At 40.5% G+C, this 22,500-nt stretch overlaps 1 protein-coding gene across 1 annotated transcript in view; it reads left to right on the top strand.

Annotated features, from left to right (window-relative positions):
• Positions 1-22,500, top strand: part of LOC122799703 (A disintegrin and metalloproteinase with thrombospondin motifs 2-like) — a 2,689,413-nt gene that overhangs the window by 77,003 nt on the left and 2,589,910 nt on the right. The window contains exon 2 of the mRNA XM_044068936.1: positions 10,504-10,865. Within this exon, the coding sequence (XP_043924871.1) occupies positions 10,504-10,865 (362 nt within the window). The remainder of the gene's footprint in view (positions 1-10,503; positions 10,866-22,500) is intronic.

Raw genomic sequence — 22,500 nt, 5'->3', positions numbered from 1 at the left:
TAATGGGACGAAAAGGGTGGGGGGGGGGGTTGTCCAAATTTTTGTGCACTTTAGGTATTCCCACAATAGTGGCTAAAACTGGAAATTCAACCCATAAAAATTTGTAAATATCCATATCTGTTCTGTTCTATTGTCCAATAAAAATTCTTCTAAATAAGAATCAATTCGCCGGAGGGCTATATTAATTTGATTAATCGAAGAAGTTTCATACTTCCTGAATTGTTTAAAATATCATAAATTTTATTAATATAATCATTTGTGTTGTAGAAAACGATACCCCCTCCCTTATCCGATTTCATTATTCATATATTATTATTATTGCTGCATATTTTATTTATAATTTGATGTTCTCTTTTACTAATATTAAATTGCATCCTAGTTTTTTTACTCTTTTCCTGTTATTTATGTAGTTCATCCGTCACTACCTTTTCATAAGCAGCTAAAGTGTTGTGCATAGGGGGCATGAAATAACTTTTATCTTTTAATTCATTGTTCATTTTTACCTCCTTCTCATTCTGAAAATAAAGCTTTAAATTTAATTTTCGCAGATAGTGGTGCTGCGGTAGCGTTGTCGCCTCACAGCAAGACGTTGTCGCGTTTGATTCTTAGCAAGAGTGTCTTCTGTGTGGAGACATGTGTGAATGGGCATGCCTTCATTGAAGGTTGTGTGTCAGGGCTGGTAACTCGGCACGTAAAAAAAATCTACTGCCAAACATTAGCGGACCGGAGTTCCGCTGTGGCGACCCCTAACCGGGATAAGCCGAAAGACACAACAACATAGTTTGAATTCTACTAAATTATCTACTATGTCAAATATTTTGTTCGGAACATATTTCATACCCCTAGCAAATAATACAAAGTGTTTTTTTCTCAGGTTTGTACTGGGTGTAATTAAATATGCTGAAATTCCCCCATACTATATTTTACCCCATTTTCCTGGATTATCTCCTGTTCCACTGATGTCCTTCTTGATTCGTTTTCATCCATCTCCTGTTGTAAGGTTGATATTCCCAGTTTCTGGTGTCCTGTTTCCTGTAATCCTCTCTGTATTCCCTCATCCAATTCTGTTTCCTTCCACCTAAAATGGCTGTCAGTCATGTTTCTGGTATTATAATACCCGTTATATGTGTTGTATTCACCATTTCTTTTTGACCTTGTTCCTCAGTATTTATTCCTCCACGTATATCTTTCCTTTTGTTCCACCCGTATGCTGTACATTTTTCATATTGCTTGATGTCCCTTCTCAGTTTGACACTTCATGTCAAATATTTTATTACTGTTTTTCTCCACAACATCAAATTGTTTGCTGTACAGTTTTTCCCATAGAATAAAAAGTAAATCTTTTAAAATTATTTCACTCAATTCTTCTACTTCCTTAAACATCCTGCATAATTTATTGTCATTACAGTTAATAATATATTCCATGAACCTATTATAGGAAGGAATTGGAATATATTGAGGTATGATGAAAGTGTCCAAAAAAATTGGGTGATCAACCCCATTTTTTATACAAGACGGGATGTAATTTAAAAAGAAAATTTGAAACAACCTTTATTCCCTAGACAAAATGGAAGGACGGAAGAGGGGGTACTAGTAAATGTGGACACTGCAACTAGTGCCACTTAGTTTTGGAAGATAAAACCCTAACATTAGGTAATATCAACAGGACTGTGATTAAGTTCAAGAAAGGTGGTTCATGGGTTCATATTAGGCTATCTGCCCTAGGGCATTTATAAGCCTAGCCAGAGTGCATTTGGCTTTCGCCACCCATTTTAAATGAATTTTGCTATGCCCTATTTCGAGGTTAGTATACTATGCCTCTAACAGTGACACAGAAGTGATACCCGGGGTAAACCTACGATCTCCCATCCACTCATCAAGATTCTTCTTGAAGAGAGTCAATGAGGGACTCTGCCTAACCTGGACTGGGATTTTATTCCAGAGTGAAGGGAGCCTCTGGGTTATGAATCTGTCCCTCCAGCATGTCCTATTTATTTCAGTGCTGAGGTTCAAATCTCTTGAGCACGTAGCTCGATGGGATTTGGATTTTCTGAGGTGCAGCATGTCCATTAATTCCGGGTTGGACATGGCTTTATACGTCAGGCACAGATTGCCTCTGAGCAGGCGGTATGCCACTGAGTAGAGCTGGAGTTTCTTTAACCGGGCAACATATGGCATCTGTTTGAGCCCTTTGATCCTCTTGGTGAGGTACTTTTGGGGTCTTTCCAGTTGCTGCAGGTGTCTGGTAAGGTACATGCCAAAAGGGGCATTGTACTCAATTATGGGCCTGATGAGGGATGAGTAAAGAGGCACGATGACCTCCTCTGATCTAGATGTGAATATCTTCATGATTAGGTGGGCTATATAAAATGTTTTTCTAACCACTTTGGCCACGTGGTTTTCAAATGAGAGATTGCTATCAACTTGGGTCCCCAAGTCCCTAATTACTTCTTCCATACTTAATGGATTACTACCTATGTGGTAATTTGTGGGCACTTTGTTTTGCCAAAGGGGATGACTATACACTTTTTGGTGTTTAGCTTGAGGCCATGGCTCTGGCACCAGTTGTCTGTTTCTATGAGGCCCTTTTGTAGGATGCTTGTGTCGGCTGGATAAAATAAATGGGTAGATTGTTAAGACTGTCGATTATGGCACCTAGTTTGCAGTCATCTGCGAACTTGGTCAGCCACAGTCCTTCCGTGTTGGCCTGTACCTCTGAGAAATATATACCGAACAAGAGAGGTCCCAGGACTGAGCCTTGTAGGATGCCACTTGTAACTGGTTTGGAGTCTGACATGGCTCCAGCAATTCTAACCATGTGGGTTCTGTCCTTGAGCCAGTTTGCAACCCATCTAGTGACATAGGGGTTTATATTTAAGCTGGTGAGCTTATCTATAATGCCCGAGTGGGGTATTGTATCGAAGACTTTTGCGAGGTCCAGGTAGGCTGTGTGGACCACCTTCCCCTCGTCAATGGCCTTGGTGACTGTTTCAAAGAAATCGACCAGGTTTAAGAGGCATGATCTGCCCTTAACAAAGCCGAACTGGGTAGGATCCAGTGTCTATAGATCCCCAATATCTTTATTTATGAGGTCCATGATGATCCTTTCCATAGCTTTGCAGACCAAGCTAGTCAGGCTTATGGGGCAATAGTTTCCAGGATCCGTTGAGGCACCACCTTTGTGGAGAGGGACCACTGTTGCTGTACGCCACTCTTTGAGTACATATCCTGTAGTAAGGCTTAGATTGAACAGTAGTTTTATGTTTGGGTTTAACTCTTCTTGGTGTTCATGTAGGACGCAACCTGGGATACCGTCTGGTCCCACTGATGCTGTGTTTTTTTGCTTTGGAGAGGGCGGCTCTTACCTGAGCATCTGAGATGTCATTGGGGCAGCACTCTGCTGGGATTGATATTTGCCCTTTTGGTGGGGAGGGGGGTGGAGAAGTTTGCTCTGAACCTGTCAGTTAGGATGTTGGCAATGTCTGTTTGTTCGGTGTATTTTTTGTCATTTTGGACTAATTCTGAGCATATCTGGGAATTCCCACCCAGGTTCCTAACATAACTAAAGAAAGCCTTGTGATTATCTTTAGTGTCCTGTGCAATTTTTCTCTCGAAGCTGGCCTTAGACGATTTTATGAGTGCCCGTAGTTTTTTGCTAATACTGATAAGAGATGCCTTCCCTTTTTGGGATTTTGCTCTATCATGTAGTAGCTTCCTCCTTCTATTGTATAGCTTGTTTATGGCTGGGGTCCACCAGACAGGACGTCTGCCTTTGGAGGATTGGGTCTTGGTTTTATTTGGGATTGCATGATCCATGCATTCCTGAAGGTGATCATAGAATGCATTTATAAAGGATTCTGCGGTCTGGGCCCTATTTTCCACAGGCCTGGGGGCTTTGAAGGATTCCACCTCGGTTTTGAGGAGTGTGAAATTTGCTTTAGAGAAGTTTTTCACTGTGGTTTTCTGGGCAGGGTGTGGGGAAGGGATGTGAATATCCAGTGAGATTAGTTTATGGTCTGATCTTACCAGTGAGGGGTACACTTCTGGTCTGGAGCATAGAGCCCCCATGCTGGTGATGATCAGGTCTAGTATGTTTTCCCCTCTTGTGGGAGTGGTAACAAGTTGTTCCATAGCATTTGAGTTTATAAATTCTAGGAACCTTTGGGCTAAGGTGTTGGAGCTAGAGTAATGCTCCCAGTCTATGTTTGGGTAGTTGAAGTCACCCAATATAATGGTGTTTGGAGAGACCTTCATATTTTCCAGTGTTCTCAGGAAGGCTGAGTGGGGTTCCTGAGTTTGGGAGGGTAGTCTGTAGCAGGCTATAAACTGGAAGGCAGTTTTACCCACTGTTAGTTGCACATGGATAGTCTCTGATGCTTCATGCTTTGCCACCAACCTGGAGGTGTGGGTATCTTTGACGAATATTGATACTCCCCCTCCTTTTGTGGTTCGGTCCAAGTTTTGGGGCCGAAAAGCATGGTATGAGGTATAACCTGGTAGTGCTGGGGTGCTCTCGGGAGCCTTGAACCAGGTTTCTGTTACTGCACAGATATGGATGTTCTCCATGCTAAGGAGAGTTTCGAGTGCATGCATCTTGAGGTTTAGACTTCTGGCGTTGAGTAGCATTACTCTTAGTTTCTTATCCCTTGTGATACCTATGGAGGTGGATTTGTCTTTTGAACCTTGCCTAAAAAAGGCACTATGGGGGTGGCAAGAGCCTTTGCCAATATCCGAAAGCCCAGGGGTGACAGGTGTAAGCCGTCCCTAGCGAAGCATCGTAGCTTGTCGAGCATGTCATCCCAGGCTGACAGGCACTGGATCCCCTTTGAATGACACCAGTACTTAAGCCAATTGTTGAAATTGATCATCTTGTCTTCATATTTTGGCATCATTCTTGGTGAGGGTAAGATGCTACTCAAGGTCAGGGTCATACCGGCCTGGGCGACATGCTCAGAGAGCTCCTCTATGTCTCTTTTCATGTAGTCCAGGGAGGTACATCTCAGGTCATTCACACCAGCATGGACAATGACTGAGTCATATTTGTACTTGCCTTGGAGTGACCTGAGTGCTTGTGTTATGTGGCAGATCCTAGCGCCCGACAGGCAGCTCACCGTGACCTTCTCCTTGTTCAGCCTGGTGAGCGGGACGTCAGTGTGCCTGACGATAGAGTCAACTATTACACGTGTATCAGGTGTGTTGTTTAGCCTTAAGGGCTGTGACTGTTCGGCACACTGGCTTTGTGAGCTATGTGTTGCACGTGTTTTGTTTTGGGGTAGCGGTTGCTTGGCTGTCTGCTTTGGAGGTCTCTGCTGCTTAGGCAGATTTTTATTTAGAGCTTCCGAGTATGTTTTTGTGTGTTTATGTGTTTGGTTTGCTGTCGTGGTAGGTTTATGTGAGACTGGAATTGTAGTGAGTGTGGTTTCCTTCTCCTCCTGACTGGTTACTCCAGTACTGAGTTGAGAGAGCTTAGCCTCCAGTTTGGCTATATGGTTACATCTCTCACATGTGTTGGAATTTGTTGGGAGGAGGAGAGGGTTGTCTGTGTACATGAGGCAGTTGTAACATTGCCTCAAGATTTCCAGATTCACCAGCTGGACCTGAGAGAAGATTGACAACTGACCTTTGGACATGCTAGAATAGTATTGGGAATTTCTTTATAATTGAAAAAAAGGGCCAATGGGGAACAAGGTACTCAAGGGGAGTTTCTGAGGGTGTAGTGCTTTTAATTTTTTAGTGCTGACTTATATAATTGCTTTAGTGAGCAAGTGAGCAAGTGCCAGGCTTTAGAGTAGGAATAGTTGTCAGACACATGTGGTCTATTTAGCCACATGTACTAATTGTCCAAGTTTCTATGTGGGCAAGACCGACAGGCATTTGAGAACTTGAATATATGATCACCTGCATTGCATTAGAAAAAAAGATTTGAATAATGCTTTGTATAGGCATTTAGAAGCAAGCGTCACTTGCCATACATTCAAATTTGCTATTTTAGAACAAGTTAGGATCAGTCCTAGGGGAGGCAATGTGAAGGGTAAGTTGGGGAAAGGGAAGTAAAATGGCAAATTTTACTTAATGCAATTTCGCCCCAGGAAGAAATGAATGTACACCCACAAAACCCTTGTTGGAAGTTCAGGCATAAAATGTAGAGTTTTTATTTTTTTTATCAGTGAGCTATACATATTTATTGTTATAATATTTTGTGCAGTATAGTGTTTATGTGTATATTACATTGTTTTTAAACTGTTTATAAACTTTTTATTCAGAGTTTTAAAAGAAAGAATTTTTTTAAGTGTTCTTTTAAAACTGATTCCTATATAAGATGTCTCTTTAAGTATCCACCAGTATGCATATGTATTAAGTATATGAATATGTATGAGGTTAATTGGTTGCTTGATGTGATTGGAAGTAAACTGTTATTTAACTTAGGTTAGTAATGAAGTTAGTGTTCTGATGACGTCTACCATGAGTAGATGAAAGTGCTTAACCTACGTTCTGTATAATAAAAGTGTTTGTTCCAATAGCCCGAGCTCTTGTGTGGATTTATGGGAAGTGATACTGTTTATGCAACCAGCGTTTGAAACATCCTAATATTATTCCTAGAGTAATGTCACCAAAGGATATATTAGATTTATTTAGATTATTGTTTAATATTGTTTAATAAAAGGTTTGTAAAATTTTTATTAAAAAATGTCCCTGATATATAAAAAACGGCAATCAGAATACAGTTAGAAAGGATTTGCAAGCTTTTTTACATTTATGAATAGATAAAGACTGCAGTTATATGTGACAAGGATGTAAGTTCATAAGTTAGCACTAGGCTAACTGCTCCTGTGGGCCATTTTAAGTTTATCCCAGCCAATTGACCCACATGAGAATTAAACCCTGCACTTTGTGTCTGTAAGGTAAATACCTTAACCATTATGCCAGCTTCCCTCCCCCTTAACCTGCTTATCTTTAGAGGAAGTGCTACTAGTATTACAAAGGCCTGGAGGAACTAGATACATTGTTTCTGTCATGAGAGTTAAAAACAAGTATGTAGTTTATGTCCAGACCCTGAGACATGCTTCACGACTTTATAGCCAGTCTATTGTGAAGACTGAAAATGTAGTGCTCTTACCAAATGGGCACTTACCCTAGGTAGGGAAGGTCTCCAGCTGGCCTATCTTTTGCAGCATACCATCAGGTTCTGTCATACACCTGGCATAAAGCCAAATGTTTTGCAGATGTGTCCTATAGTCAGTGGGACCCTACCTAATTCTTAGCAGACTGTGTGGTCATCAGCCATCCAGTGGTTGGTCTATCTTACATCAGACATAATAGTAATGACCCTTTTGTCATGGTCTCACTTATGTTTTTTTCTATATGCTTTTGGTCACTGTACCAGCTGACCACCAAACCTCATTCTATCAGTCATATGTATTTGTTCCCTCTTCCTGGATAATCCCTAGTAAGGGTATGAGCTATTCAGGGAAGGTCATCATGCAGATAACCTCCATGGAGATTTGTACCCCTGTCAGTACCCTGGCAGTAAGGCCATCTATTGGTATTCCCTTAACTCTTTACCATGGCTGAAGGGGACAAGTAACCCATGTCATTGTGAGAGCTACTATACCCTTCCTGTATGAGTGCACACTTCTATGTACCCACAATTAGGGCTACCGTGTCAAAAGCTTTGTGGTTAGATATGTGTACCTCAGCCATTACTTTTCCTCACTGCCCCATCTCCAATGAAGTGTAGCAATTTGTGCCCTAATACACCCCATTTCCTGAGGATAGTCACACCCATTCTTTCACACCAGCTCCAGTAGATGCCTGAGTCACCAATTAAACTGGAGTCTCCCAGGTCATAATCAGGACTTTATCCCCCTGTGCCAATGAAACTGGCTGACTTGGGCTTGGTTTCTGGTTGAATCTGACAGGAGAGATAAATAATATTTATTTATTCCTGGTTTACTAGAGAAGTCTTCCTGGAATCAAACCCATTTTCAGAGGTTCCCATGGGGGACAAACCCCTGAAAGAAACTTAATGCAGGAATGCTGCAGAATCACTGTCAGATCATAAATCAGAATATTTATTTTTAACAGTGAAGTTAATACAGCAATCAGCATTATAAATGTGAAAAACAATTAAAGATGCTGTTATAGAGTTCTGTGCAGGCTCATGTTTGCATCGACACTTGTAAATACAAATGAGATAGTAAGTTGGCCAATTTACTGCATATGTTTAAAATGGTATTTGGATATAATACTACAGTTTAAATAAATTGTGTAGTGACATTAAAGCTATGCTTAAATGCAATGATAAACGTGCAAAGTATAATTTTGTGTTACGCATATCAACTATTTGGAATGAATTAGTACACTATTATTGTAGTGGTGAAGAGGCTAGCATTGTCACCTCATCCTAAGAGTTTCTCTGGTTTGATTCTTAGCTGGGGTGCCTTCTGTGTGGAGTCTGCATACCCTCCCTGTGTTCACGTGTATTTTCTCCATGTGCTCCGGTTTCCTCCCACATTCCAAAGACATGAGTCTGGAGCACTTCTCTCCAGACCTCCTCTGAAAATGGGCTCTGTCCCAGTCGGTCTTTTCTGGTAAACAAATATTAAATAAATGATAATTCACTTCCATTTGGCACTGTAACAGATGGCCTCCTGTGTAACAAACTATTTGTTAATGTCTTTTTGAACTGTCTTAACTGTGTCAAGACCAAGTTTTCATGTTGAATTGTGCATTTTAGCCTGAAGTGAACTTCAAGGAGTTACATGTATTTTTGAAGTCACTAAAGTTTTGTAATTACATGTAAGTAACAGAAGATTCTTCCATTTTTTTGATATTAAGGTGGGTGTGAGTAGATTGTTTGTGTGTTGCTGGTCTTGTTTAGGGTAAGAATAATTGCTCCAATTATCCTGATAGCCAGGTGGAGAGCACCTGTTTAAGGAGATGAACAGGTCTGAGCATTTATTTTCATGTACTAGTCTGTGTGAGAGTGTTACATGGGTGAATTTAAGCTTGATTTCCAGAGACACTTGATATGATATCTGCCATGTAGAGCAGTGGTAGGAGGGAGGAAGCTGTAATGCTGCATATTTTGCTGTTCTGTTGTATGTAGATGCTAATAAATGAAGTATGCATTTCTTTAGGCTGCCTGTAGTACTGGCTGTATATACAGCCTTTGGTTGTACCAGACTTTCATTGTCTTTTTCTTCAACATCGGTCACAGCAGGAGGCCTTGTCTATACAGCGCATCCATTTTTTTGTGAAAATCTGTCAGGCAGTTTCTATGTGATTTTCAGTAGCAGATTACAGCCCACTATCAGCCCAAAGTATTTTCAGTGTGTGACCATTTCTGTGACTGAAAAGGATTTTTTTTCCTATTATTGAATGGCATTGTATATACCTCTCAACCGCTTAGCAAAAGCTGTAGAAAGACAAAAATAACAGGGGAAGAAAGGCTTCAGAATAGGAACCTATTTGAAAGATTACTCCTATAAGGGATGGTTTGGCATAATGGTTAAGGTCTTTCTCTCATAGCTATAAGTTACGGGGTTTGATTCTGGCTGTTGGCTAGGCCTGAAATAATCTTCAGACTAATAGCCTACTATCCACCTATGAACCTATTATCAACTTAGAAAGTTGCTAAAAATGGGTTTTGTGTTAGTGCACATATTCTAAAAGATATGAAGTCTGAAACTCAAATGTATTTCATTATTTAGTGACTTCAGTCCTCAGTGATTTGCCAGAAAACAACACATTTTATGAGAAACAGATCAAAAATATGAGGCAAAACTCTGGTTATTCTGTGAAAATCTAGATGGTTGAGAGGTATGGTACTGCAGTTTCATTGAGTATTTGCTGGTGAACTGTACTAATCACCTTTGTTTTCTTTAAGAATGATGATATTTTACAGTATACATTTTGCACTGAAAGATTTCTTTAGTCCTGATTGTAGCTGCTGGTGATTAAGAGCACATTAAAGCTGGGCCATTAATTTATTGGATTCTGGTAACCCTGTGTTAGTGTGATGATGTCTTTCATTGTTAAATACCAACAAGAGAAGTAATCCTTGCACTGATTTTTTTGGGAACTGAGAACCTGGTGATGAATAGAAAAGATGTATCATCCCGAGTTAAGTCTTTGAGGTCTGCTGCTGAAATAAGGTTTGATCTAGAATGTTCCTATATTATAGTATCAAAGCCTTTGAAGTTTATAGAGAAGCAGTGAATTATTTAAAGTATCAAAAACATTTAAAAAAATTTAACAAAAAATAAATTGTGGCTGTTGGTTAACCCAGAATGCAGATGGTGGAGACAGTCAAAGCAAATTTAAGAGGGCACTCTTTGTACTGTATCTTATTAATATTAAAAATGAATATTATGTATATTAAAGAATGGATTGTAGATACAGCTAAATTGTTGTTATTCATGTATCCTCTAACGATAATTGGCGACTCTTTCTACTATTTTAACTCAATGTAGTGATAACCTGGTTTGTCTTTTCTTACAGATTCTTTACATGGCAAACTGGAAAGCTATGGAATTGTGATTCCAGCTAGCACAGACTCTGAGGGCAGATTTCTCTCCCATGTTGTGTCAGCGTCAGTAGGGAAACGATTCAGAAGAGATGCCAAGGATATTCTTCCTTATTCACAGATAGATAAATTATTCTTTAATGTAACTATCTCAGGAAAAGAATTTCACCTGAGGCTGCAACACAATGATAAACTTGTGGCCCCTGGAGCCACAGTTGAATGGCAGGAAGATTCAAATTCAACTTACAGAGAACCACTTTATGGCGACTGCGTCTACGTTGGAGATGTCACCGATATGGCAAACACGTCTGTTGCTATCAGTAACTGTGATGGATTGGTAAGAGATATTCTGGTATATGTAATTAAAAATTCTATAGACTTAACCAACAGCATTAGCTTGGAATTAGAGTTGTAGCTAGGCCTGTTGGTACATTTTGCGATGCCAATAACTAGGGTCCACCTTAACAAAGTTTAGGACCAAAAAGGTCTCTGTTCACACATTACAGTTAGTCTACTTTTACTTAAAGGTAACATCAGTTTCATTTATGTGATATAGCAGACAGCTTTCTCTTTACTACACTGCAGGAAAGAAAGTCTCATTACTTTTAAACCTTGTTGTACCCAGAAGTCAGACATAATGGCTGTTTGCTATCTTCATGCACAGACTGTCATTTAAACATAAAATACATTATGCGACTGTTTCACCTTACAGGCAGGGAGTGATTGACACCTCTACAAAACTGTCAGTCGTGCCTTGTAACTACGTGCTTCCATGGTAACCACCCTCTTCTACATATAGCTGTGCTTGGAATTGACAATGATTTATTTGAAGAGCTAAGTCGTTGTTTGTGACATGGGAAACAAAATGAAAGTTAGCATTGTAGATTTTGTTGTGTTTAGCATTATATTTCACGTTTGTTCTACTCTGCTGCAATATATCACATAATCAAGTGAAATTGGCATGCAATGTTTGAGTCCAGATTATTTGTGCATTCACAGATCACAAAAGAGTTTTGCTGTATTAGTCATCACTGTGATAATGAGCAGATACTTCTAACCGCTCATACTTTCCATGGGAAATACCAGAGCACTAATTACCCAAAGCTGACTATATAAATAAAGGGCACCCCCATAATATGTAGGGTGGGTACCCCCATAATATGTAAGGCGATGTGCAGGATATTATCCCAAACAAAAACACACGGGCATTCTGTACTGATCAGCTAGCTTCAGCCGAAAGTGGAATTCAGCCAAAAACTTGGAAGGTCTAGTTCTTAAACTTTCAGAGTTTATATGAGTTCTATAATAAATATATTATCCTGCTTAGCACAAGGTAAGTTTTTCTGGTGACCACATTGAAAGGATTAGTTAATATCATGATTTTAAAGTGAGGCAATATTATGTGCATAGTGTGACAGTTGACACCAGAAACAATGCATGGTTGTATTATGTGTTCCATTATATTTTCTGTGTTTAGAAATTACTTTGGCTGGTCTTTTTGTTCTGTGAGACAGTTAGACACACATATTACCTAGGCTACACATTTCACTTGTTTCTCGTTGGTTAGTTTGTTTCTTGAGTGACACTAAAATACACAGAATATATATCTGACCTTGTTTACTTTGACAAGACTTAAGGCATGCAAAAACCACAGGTACTGTCTGACTCCCTGTCACCCACCTATTCCTTATTTTACTGTTTAATCTTGTGATGTTTAACCTGCCCACACTTACTGCAAATTGAGCTTTCAAAGTTTCTCGTTTTCTACCCTGCTGTCATACTGAATTATTTGGCTTTCCTTGTGCTTATTTTGAAAAAAAAATGGGTTTTGCCTCGCATTGTCTGTTCTGCTGATTTACTTCCTCTGAATTTATTATCTAGGTACAGTAGACTCCCTCGTATCTGGTCTCATTGGGACCAGAACTTAGGCTGGATAAACAGAAAAAAACATACAAAATAGCTTTTATAGGTTATAAATCAGCTAGAATAATAGGATTTGTGTTAGCATGCATTTTTCTAATGAATATGAAGTCTAAAACTCAAGTGGCTGTCATTATTTAGCTCAGAGGAGGCAGAAGTGCTGTTCTTCTCTGTTTATTGCTAGGGCTACGGCAGAAATTTGATAGCCAGTTAAAGAGGAGGCAGATTAAAAAGAGGCCGGATAAGAGGGAGTCTGCTGTGGTTGTTGGCTAAAGTAGAGTGTAGTTTTTATACTCCACCAAGTGCTTTTCTGTATTTTTACATCAAGAGGACTGAGGATTTTCCACCTGGGGGCAGTAGTTAGTAGCCTGGTCTAAGTATAGCTGTTTTATTGGCCAGCAGTCATTTTTCTGTATTTGCAGTGCTGGGATAAATTCATTGTGTTTGCAGTGAGCAGCTTTGCCATGCCAGTGCCCTGTTTAGGCACAAACAACTAGAAGCACATTTTTCATGTAGAAGTGTCCATAACGCATAGAGCAAATACCGTCTGCACTGACAGGAGTACAGCAGGTATTGGGTGTTTTGAGTAGCGATGCCATTAAATTTAGTGGAATTTAGCATTTTACACCCTAGTCTGCCTCCAACTACCCCCCCCCCCCAAAGACACCTTCAGTAGCCTTCTTTTAATCCCCTTACATCACCTCCCTTGTAGCTCACCAATCAAAGGAATGGACATCTTGGATATGCAATTTCCTAACTTCCCTGCAGCCAGCCTGATGGATATGGGTATCTTGATACAATGTTGTAATTGTCTCATGTTTCTGACAACCACTTAATTCTTTGAGTAACGTATACGGTACGCAATAGGTGTATATACACAACGTCACTGGTGACTAACGTACAAGCACACATCAGGTTGTCAAAACCACACACACACACACACACACACACACACACACACACACACACACACACACACACACACACACACACACACCACTTACCACATATACCACACAACACACACATAAACCAATGGATGCTGAGGTACTTAAATGCAATCTACTGAAACAACCAAGACCTCCTAGACCACTCATCAGCAAAAATTATCCTCAGCAAACCCAGAAACACTCAACTAAAACAATAACTGCCACCAGACATACAGCCACACTCAATGGTGTACACCCATAACACCACACATACAGCCACACCCAGTGGTGTAACACCTAACACTACGCATACAGCCACACCCAGTGATGTAACACCTAACAGCACACATACAGCCACACCCAGTGGTGTAACACCTAACACCACACATACAGCCACACCCAGTGATGTAACACCTAACACCACACATACAGTCACACCCAGTGGTGTAACACCTAACATCACACATACAGCCACACCCAGTGGTGTAACACCTAGCCCTGCACATACAGCCACACCCAGTGGTGTAATACCTAACACTGCACATGCAGCCACACCCAGTGGTGTAACTCCTAACACTGCACATACAGCCACCAGCCACACCCAGTGGTGTAACTCCTAACACTGCACATACAGCCACACCCAGTGGTGTAACACCTAACACTGCACATACAGCCACACCCAGTGAAGTAACACCTAACACTGCACATACAGACACACCCAGTGGTGTAACACCTAACACCACACATACAGCCACACTCAGTAGTGTAACATGTAACACTACAAATACAGCCACACTTGGTGGTGTAGCACCTAACACCACACACGCGGCCACACTCTGTGGTGTAGCACCTAACATCATACACACAGCCACACTCAGTAGTGGAACACCTAACACCACACACATGGCACACTCTGTGGTGGAATGCCTAACAATACACACATTGCCATACTCAGTGGTGGAATGCCTAACACCACACACACACGGCCACACTCGGCGGTAGAACGCCTAACACCACACATGGCGACACTCGGCTTTGGAATGCCTAATACCACACACATGGCCACACTCACTGGTGGAGTGCCTAACACCACACACAGGGCCACACTCAGTGGTGGAATGCCTAACACCACACACATGGCCACACTTGGCGGTGGAACGCCTAACAGCACACACACGGCCACACTTGGTGGTGGAATGCCTAACAGCACACACACAGCCACACTCGTCGGTGGAACGCCTAACAGCACACACTCGGCAGTGGATCGCCTAACAGCACACACATGGTCACACTCGGTGGTGGATTGCCTAACAGCACACACACAGCCACACTTGGAGGTGGAACACCTAACAGCACACACACGGCCGCACTCAGTGGTGGAACACCTAACAGCACACACACATGGCCACACACCTCACACCACACATGGCCACACTTAGTGAAGCCCCAAATACAAAGTCTATAAGGTAAGCAAACACACTTCCAAGGACTCTAGTTATAGGGGACTCCATTGTAAGACATACTGATACCCCCTCCAGAAAGGCTGAACAAGGAGAAAATAATGGTTAGTTGCCTATAAGGGGCCAGGATCTGCCAAATTACAAACACACACTCAAGTCATTGCACTAAATTTAACAGTATGATTCCATTATAGTCCATGTCGGTGTAAATGACCTGACACATTGCTTACTGGAATATATAGAGACATTACAAATCTCTCTGACTGTGTGTCTCAGACTGGTATGAGCCAGGCACTGAGCAGCATCTTACCTTCACCAAGGATGATGCCGGCACCGAGCAGCATCTTACCTTCACCAAGGTTGATGCCGGCACTGAGCAGCATCTTACCTTCATCAAGGATGAAGCCGGCACTGAGCAGCATCTTACCTTCACCAAGGATGATGCCGGCACTGAGCAGCACCTTACCTTTACCAAGGATGATGCCGGCACTGAGCAGCATCTTACCTTCACCAAGGATGATGCCGGCACTGAGCAGCACCTTACCTTCACCAAGGATGAGGCCGGCACCGAGCAGCATCTTACCTTCACCAAGGTTGATGCCGGCACTGAGCAGCATCTTACCTTCATCAAGGATGAAGCCGGCACTGAGCAGCATCTTACCTTCACCAAGGATGATGCCGGCACTGAGCAGCACCTTACCTTTACCAAGGATGATGCCGGCACTGAGCAGCATCTTACCTTCACCAAGGATGATGCTGGCACTGAGCAGCACCTTACCTTCACCAAGGATGATGCCGGCACTGAGCGGCATCTTACCTTCACCAAGGATAATACCACAATATGAACAAAAGATGATTGACTTTAGCAACTGGTTGGGTTTCTGGTGTCATTCTAAGGAGGTCCAGTATTTGCAGCGTGGAAAGATGTGGTTAACAAACCATGTTGCTTTGTCAAGGGTGGTCTGCACCTCAGCCTTCTAGGCTTTTGAACACTGGCTAAAACTTTACCTTTCACCACAGAGCTTTTCTTTTAAGTAATGCCAAATTGATAAACCCACCAACACAGCAAAATCAACTCAACTGAACCTCAAAATGTTACTGCTGAAGGCCAGTAGCCTAAAGAAAACTACTCCCTCCAAACCCACCTCACCCAGGAGAATATAGGCATCTTTGCAGTCACTGAGACATGGTATAAACCTGCATAGCAAATACCCTGGCAGTGGAAGGTTTCAGTGTCTTCACCACATTTAGTCCAGTAGCTGCACAGATGGGGACGAAAGGGGACAGTGTCTTGATAGACATCAGTAACAAATGTATCTCTTGTTTGGTTAAAAAGTGTGATTCACTAGAGTTTATCCACATGTAGGTCAGCATAGATATAATCCTGTACCATATCCTAGCAAGCAATGGGTCACTCTCTGTATCCTACAAAACTCATAGCACTTGTTTAAACCAACTAGAGACAATCGCCATCCAACCAAACACCTTCTGCTCATGGGGGACATTAATTACCCCTCTGTAGACTGGGAGTCCTACACAGTCCCAAATCTGCAGGCACAGAGTTACAACCACCCTTGACCAGTTAGTGCATACTCCCACTAGAGTTTCCAACATACTGGAGTAGTACTCACAAATATGGGAGAACACTGCACCCTTCATGTCACTTCCTCCCTGGTAAGGTCTGAATATAAAGCTATCTCCTTTGAAATCAAAATCAACTCAGTAATCCCAGGAAACCCAGTAACAGTTAGGAACTATTCCAAGGCAAACTACCTTTTTATTGAGTGATAATTTGTCAAAATTCAGTGCCCCTCCAAACCCAGAGAATAGAGCAGCCTATGCTGAATTGTTCACAAAAACTATGTACAGCCATGTCAGTGGCTGCATAGAAGCTGCTGTACCTACCAGATGGAAACCCAAAACTAACTCGAAATGCAAACCCCTCTGGTGGCATCCCAAATTAAACAGGATGATGCAGTGGTGCAGCGGTAGCATTGTCGCCTCACAGCAAGAGGTTCTCTGGTTCGATTCTCGGCTGGGGTGCCTTCTGTGTGGAGTCTGTATGTCCTCCCTGCATTCGTGTGGGTTTCCTCTGGGTGCTCCGGTTTCCTCCCACGTTACAATGACATACATCTGGAGCATTTCTCCCTGGGCCTCCGCTGAAAATTGGCTTTGTTCCAAATAGGACTTTCCCGGTTAACAAATGATAAATAAATAATTAAATAAATAAATAAATAAAACAAAAGGAAAAAATTCATGACTAAAATCAGGAAATGTAACTCCCATAAAGATATAATGATAAGAACTACCTCATCAAATTAAACAGACAACTAAGAGGGCTAATTAAGTCCAATAATACCAATTTAGAGGTCAATATAGCCTCCCAGGCAAAAGATAACCAGAAGGCCTTCTACAGCTTTGTCAGAAACCCCAAAGGCAGCACACAGCTATCTGCTGAACTGGTGGTTAATGGTGACACATTCACTGAGACAGGTGATATTGTGAATCTAGTGGCTAACAAATTCAGTTTCAGCTTTACCCCCCATCTCACTCCCAGCCAACCCCCAAGAAATACCCTCAAACATAACTCCTCCAGCTATAAAGACAGAATATACCCTGGCTGCACTTCCTAAGGCTAAGAACACAGTCTCAGTGGGCTCAGATAATATTCAGGGCCACCTGAATAGTCCAGACAATGGCCTGTCAGGTTCACTAAAGTGGGTCTATATTATAAAAGCGAAAAGACGTTTACGCAAATGCGTAAATGTCGAACCGTATAGCGCGAAGTGGACTTAGAGTGAAAGTCGAAAACCGCGAAAATGGAAATATCGAATTTCCATGGTTGGCCCGTCTGTGGATTAGCTGCATAAGGTAACTGTCGGATAGTTACAGAGTTAAGGATAGGGTGCGGGTTAAGGTAAGTGCTTAGATAAGTAACGTATGTTAGATTTAGTGTAGGGTTAGAGGTAGGGTTTTGTTAAACGTATGTATGTAGCTTATTTATTTTGTTTGTGTATTTTTTTGTAGGGGAAGTACGCGGTAGTTACGGACCTAAGGGTTGGGAGGGGTTAAGGATAGTGCATAGATAGTTTTGTATGTGGGGTTTAGTAGTGTTGGAGGTAGGGTTTTGTTAAATGTATGTATGTGGATTATTTGTTTTGTTTGGGTGTATGTCTGTAGGGGACGTGTGCGGTAGTTACGGACCTTAGGTTTAGGGAGGTGTTAAGAATAGTGCATAGTTAGTGTATATGTGGGGTTTAGTGTAAGGTAAGAAGTAAGGTTTTATACTTTACTTTAGGTTAGAAGTAGGGTTTGGTTAGTATATGTATGTGGTTTATTTATTTTATTTGGGTAGGTTGTATATAGCTAGTGGTGGGGTTGGCCGACTGTGTCAGTTAGATTTTTATTTCACTGTTTAGTGTGTTTGGGATTTTCGCAGTTTGCAGTATAGGGGTCGCTGTATTGGTATTCGCGCATAGGGTTTTTCGCTTTCGTAATATAGACCCCACTGAAGTCACTATTTAACTATAGTCTCAAGAAGGGCTTTATGCCTTGAGAATGGAGGGCTGCAATTGTCACCCCCTTCATAAGGACGGACCTTCAACAATCCCAGAAACTACAGATCTAGTTTGAGTAGTATTATATGCAAAACCATGGAAAGAATGATCATTGAAATTGTCAACAAAGACAGAGAAGACCTTCAGACATTGGATCCATCTCGGTTTTCCTTTGTTAAAGGAAAAAAACAAATGCAAAATGCAGTAAAGGAATGCTGTAAACCGCTGTCCGCAACTCACCAAAACAGGAAACCACCCTTCTGAACAGTATCAACAACCACGGAAATTCTGACCAAACCCTTCAGTGTAAAAATTGATAAACCAATGCCTGCAATAATACTACAAGTACTATTGCCTCCGTCTGCAACATAAAAAATGGCAAAATGGTTCACATCAAAAGTCCAAACGGGAAAATCAAAATCCAGATATAAAGTGCGAAAAAATATTTTATTAAAACATGATAAAGTTAAGCGCTTTCACTCTCACAAAGTGAGCTTCTTCAGAACTGACCCAACAGCTGATACACAAAGTTTAAATAACTTAATTGGCGCCAAATTCTTAAAGTTACAGCACCCTAATAGCGAATATCTGCTGTGGCTTAGTGGTAATTCATGCAGCCTATTAATATACAATTTCAAAAGTGTCATTAATCTAAACACATAAAATTCAAAATGTAAAAACTGTGACACATCAATTTCACTCTATGCCCTCTTAATGTCATATAAATGAAAATAAAATAAATATTTAACTACTTAAAAATATTTAAAATACATACTTTTGTTCCATAGTGTGTGAACCTGTCGTAGCTTTATGTGCAAACCTATTGATTACAAAGAAGTGGCTTAATAGCAATATGGTCATTCAGACCTGGTGACGTAACTGCATCTGTTAATAATTGCCACCACACTTCTTTGTATGACAACTTGCCACTTAGGTCGCCACCCCTAGAGTCCATCTCAACATTCTCTAAAATTGAAAATTTAAATATATGCTCCGATCCATGTCTTTCTACATGTCTATAAAGTGCGTTATTTTTATCCTTTGTCTTTATGCTACAAAGGTGTGCATATATCCTTTTTTAAAAAAAACTCTCAGTTTTTCCAATATAGAAACCTGAACATGCTACACATTTTGCCAGATATATAATGTACTTCGAATTACAATTACCCTGTTCAAACCTAAGCCTTGTCTTATTAATGTTGTTCAATACTATACCATGTGCTTCATTAATAGCATGGCATTGATTACAGTTACCACATTTTGTAGTAAACTTAGTTCTATGTACAAACTGAACCTCACTCAATCCCCTTTCCAATAAACCTTTGAGGTTTTTGGTAAAGCTTGATTGGGAAGAGAACACTATATTTAAAAGTACATACTATGAAAAAAACATCAAATACTATTCACGTTTTTTGGATGATATCTACATTTTATGGGATGGAGATTTAGTTACCTTTAACAACTTTATGAAATTTTTAAATGATAGTAGCGAATTTTTGAATTTCACTTTTACATGCAATAGTGAAGGTGTTGCATATTTGGACAGCTTGGTTACTATTACTGATGTGGGTTTTAAGTCTAGAATACACAAAAAAGAGACTTTTAGCAATTCATATTTGGAATATACTAGCTATCATCCTAATTAAATAAAGTATAGTATTTATAAGGGACAATGTATAAGAGCAGTGAGGATGACCTCTGAATATACAGATATGTTAAGTGAATTAGAATACATTACTGATTTGTTTAAGGAAAGAGGTTATAATCACAAAATGATGGGTGATGTAAAATAATATGTGGTAAAGGAATGGGGGAAGAGATTTGTCCCATTGTTAGGATCTAATAAAAGTTGTAAAGAAATGGGTTTTGATTTAGTTAGTAGGGATAGTTCTGAAGCTTTCTCTAGGGCCTGTGTCATTGAATATGGACCATACTCCAGGAAAATTAAAGATATATTAACTGGCAATTGGAATGTTTTGACGGTTGATCAGGAATACACAGATATTTTGGGTCCTAGACCCAATTTTGTATATACGATGGGGAGAAACCTCAAAGGTTTATTGGAAAGGGGATTGAGTGAGGTTCAGTTTGTACATAGAACTAAGTTTACTACAAAATGTGGTAACTGTAATCAATGCCATGCTATTAATGAAGCACATGGTATAGTATTGAACAACATTAATAAGACAAGGCTTAGGTTTGAACAGGGTAATTGTAATTCGAAGTACATTATATATCTGGCAAAATGTATAGCATGTTCAGGTTTCTATGTAGGAAAAACTGAGAGTTTTTTTTAAAAAGGATATATGCACACCTTTGTAGCATAAAGGCAAAGGATAAAAATAACGCACTTTATAGACATGTAGAAAGACATGGATCGGAGCATATATTTAAATTTTCAGTTTTAGAGAATGTTGAGATGGACTCTAGGGGTGGCGACCTAAGTGGCAAGTTGTCATACAAAGAAGTGTGGTGGCAATTATTAACAGATGCAATTACATCACCAGGTCTGAATGACCATATTGCTATTAAGCCACTTCTTTGTAATCAATAGGTTTGCACATAAAGCTACGACAGGTTCACACACTATGGAACAAAAGTATGTATTTTAAATATTTTTAAGTAGTTAAATATTTTATTTTATTTTCATTTATATGACATTAAGAGGGCGTAGAGTGAAATTGATGTGTCACAGTTTTTACATTTTGAATTTTATGTGTTTAGATTAATGACACTTTTGAAATTGAATATTAATAGGCTGCATGAATTACCACTAAGCCACAGCAGATATTCGCTATTAGGGTGCTGTAACTTTAAGAATTTGGCACCAATTAAGTTATTTAAACTTTGTGTATCAGCTGTTGGGTCAGTTCTGAAGAAGCTCACTTTGTGAGAGTGAAAGCGCTTAACTATATCATGTTTTAATACAAGTATTTTCTTGCACTTTATGTCTGGATTTTGGTTTTCCAGTTTGGACTTTTCATGTGAACCATTTTGCCAGTTTTTATGTTGCAGGCGGAGGCAATAGTACTTGTAGTATTATTGCAGGCATTGGTTTATCAATTTCTACACTGAAGGCTTTGGTCAGAATTTCCGTGGTTGGTGATACTATTCAGAAGGGTGGTTTCCTGTTTTGGTGAGTTGCGGACAGCGGTTTACAGCGTTCCTTTACTGCATTTTGCATTTGTTTTTTTTCTGGTGTTTACGGAGCGCTTGCAGAGACGTTCCTTTGTTAATGGAAGGTCGTGTAAAATGAACATGGTGGTCTTCTTGGAGAAGGTCACCAAGGCAACGGATGAGGGGTAAATGGTGTTTACTGCCTTCCTTGACTGGGGTGACCCATTTGATACAACACCTCACTTGGATATTTAACAAACTTATGGAATTAGGTATGCACCCCTATATAACATATTGGATAGTCATCTGACTTACAGATACGTCACAGGAAGTTAGGATTGGTGAGAACACCACCACAAAGAGGCTAGTCACCAGTGGAATCATTCAAGGCTCCTTTCTGGGCCTGCTACTCTTTGGCATCTACTTCTCAAAAGTCAAGGTTAATGACAAAGGCCTCTGGCTGACCAAGTTGACAGATGATTGCAAACTGGGAGCAGTCATAGAATTCCCTCAAGATGCAAACATCTTACAAGTGGGTCTATAACACAGACAATGACTGGTGCCAAAGTCACAGCTTAAGACTCAAGTGTCAAGAAATGCATTATAGTACCTTGTAGGAAGTTGGCCACCCCAAGAAACTGCACCATCAATAAAACAACCCTAAGAGTTGGCCCACTTGTCGGGGATCTGGGTCTCATGTAGATAGTAACCTGGCCTTCGACCAACATGTGTTCAGGTAGTAAGGAAATCTTCTGTTTTGCTGGTCTGTATCTGACCAGAGACATGTGTAGCACGTTGAATGTCAGAAAAGGCTTTTTACAAAATGGATACAGGTACAGGGAATGAACACAGTGTGATGCGGGTTACCTATCTCTATGCTACTGGCATGTGACATAGACCTGGCTTACAAAGCATCCTTCAAGCCCACTCTGACATTTTGGTACAACTACAAACTATAGATAGCACATGTTGGGGAGACAGATGTGTAT

Source organism: Protopterus annectens, chromosome 4.part0 (genome assembly GCF_019279795.1).
Source record: "Protopterus annectens isolate FY-2018-M chromosome 4.part0, PAN1.0, whole genome shotgun sequence".
Lineage (NCBI taxonomy): Eukaryota > Metazoa > Chordata > Ceratodontiformes > Protopteridae > Protopterus > Protopterus annectens.
This window is presented reverse-complemented; position numbering and strand designations above follow the sequence as displayed.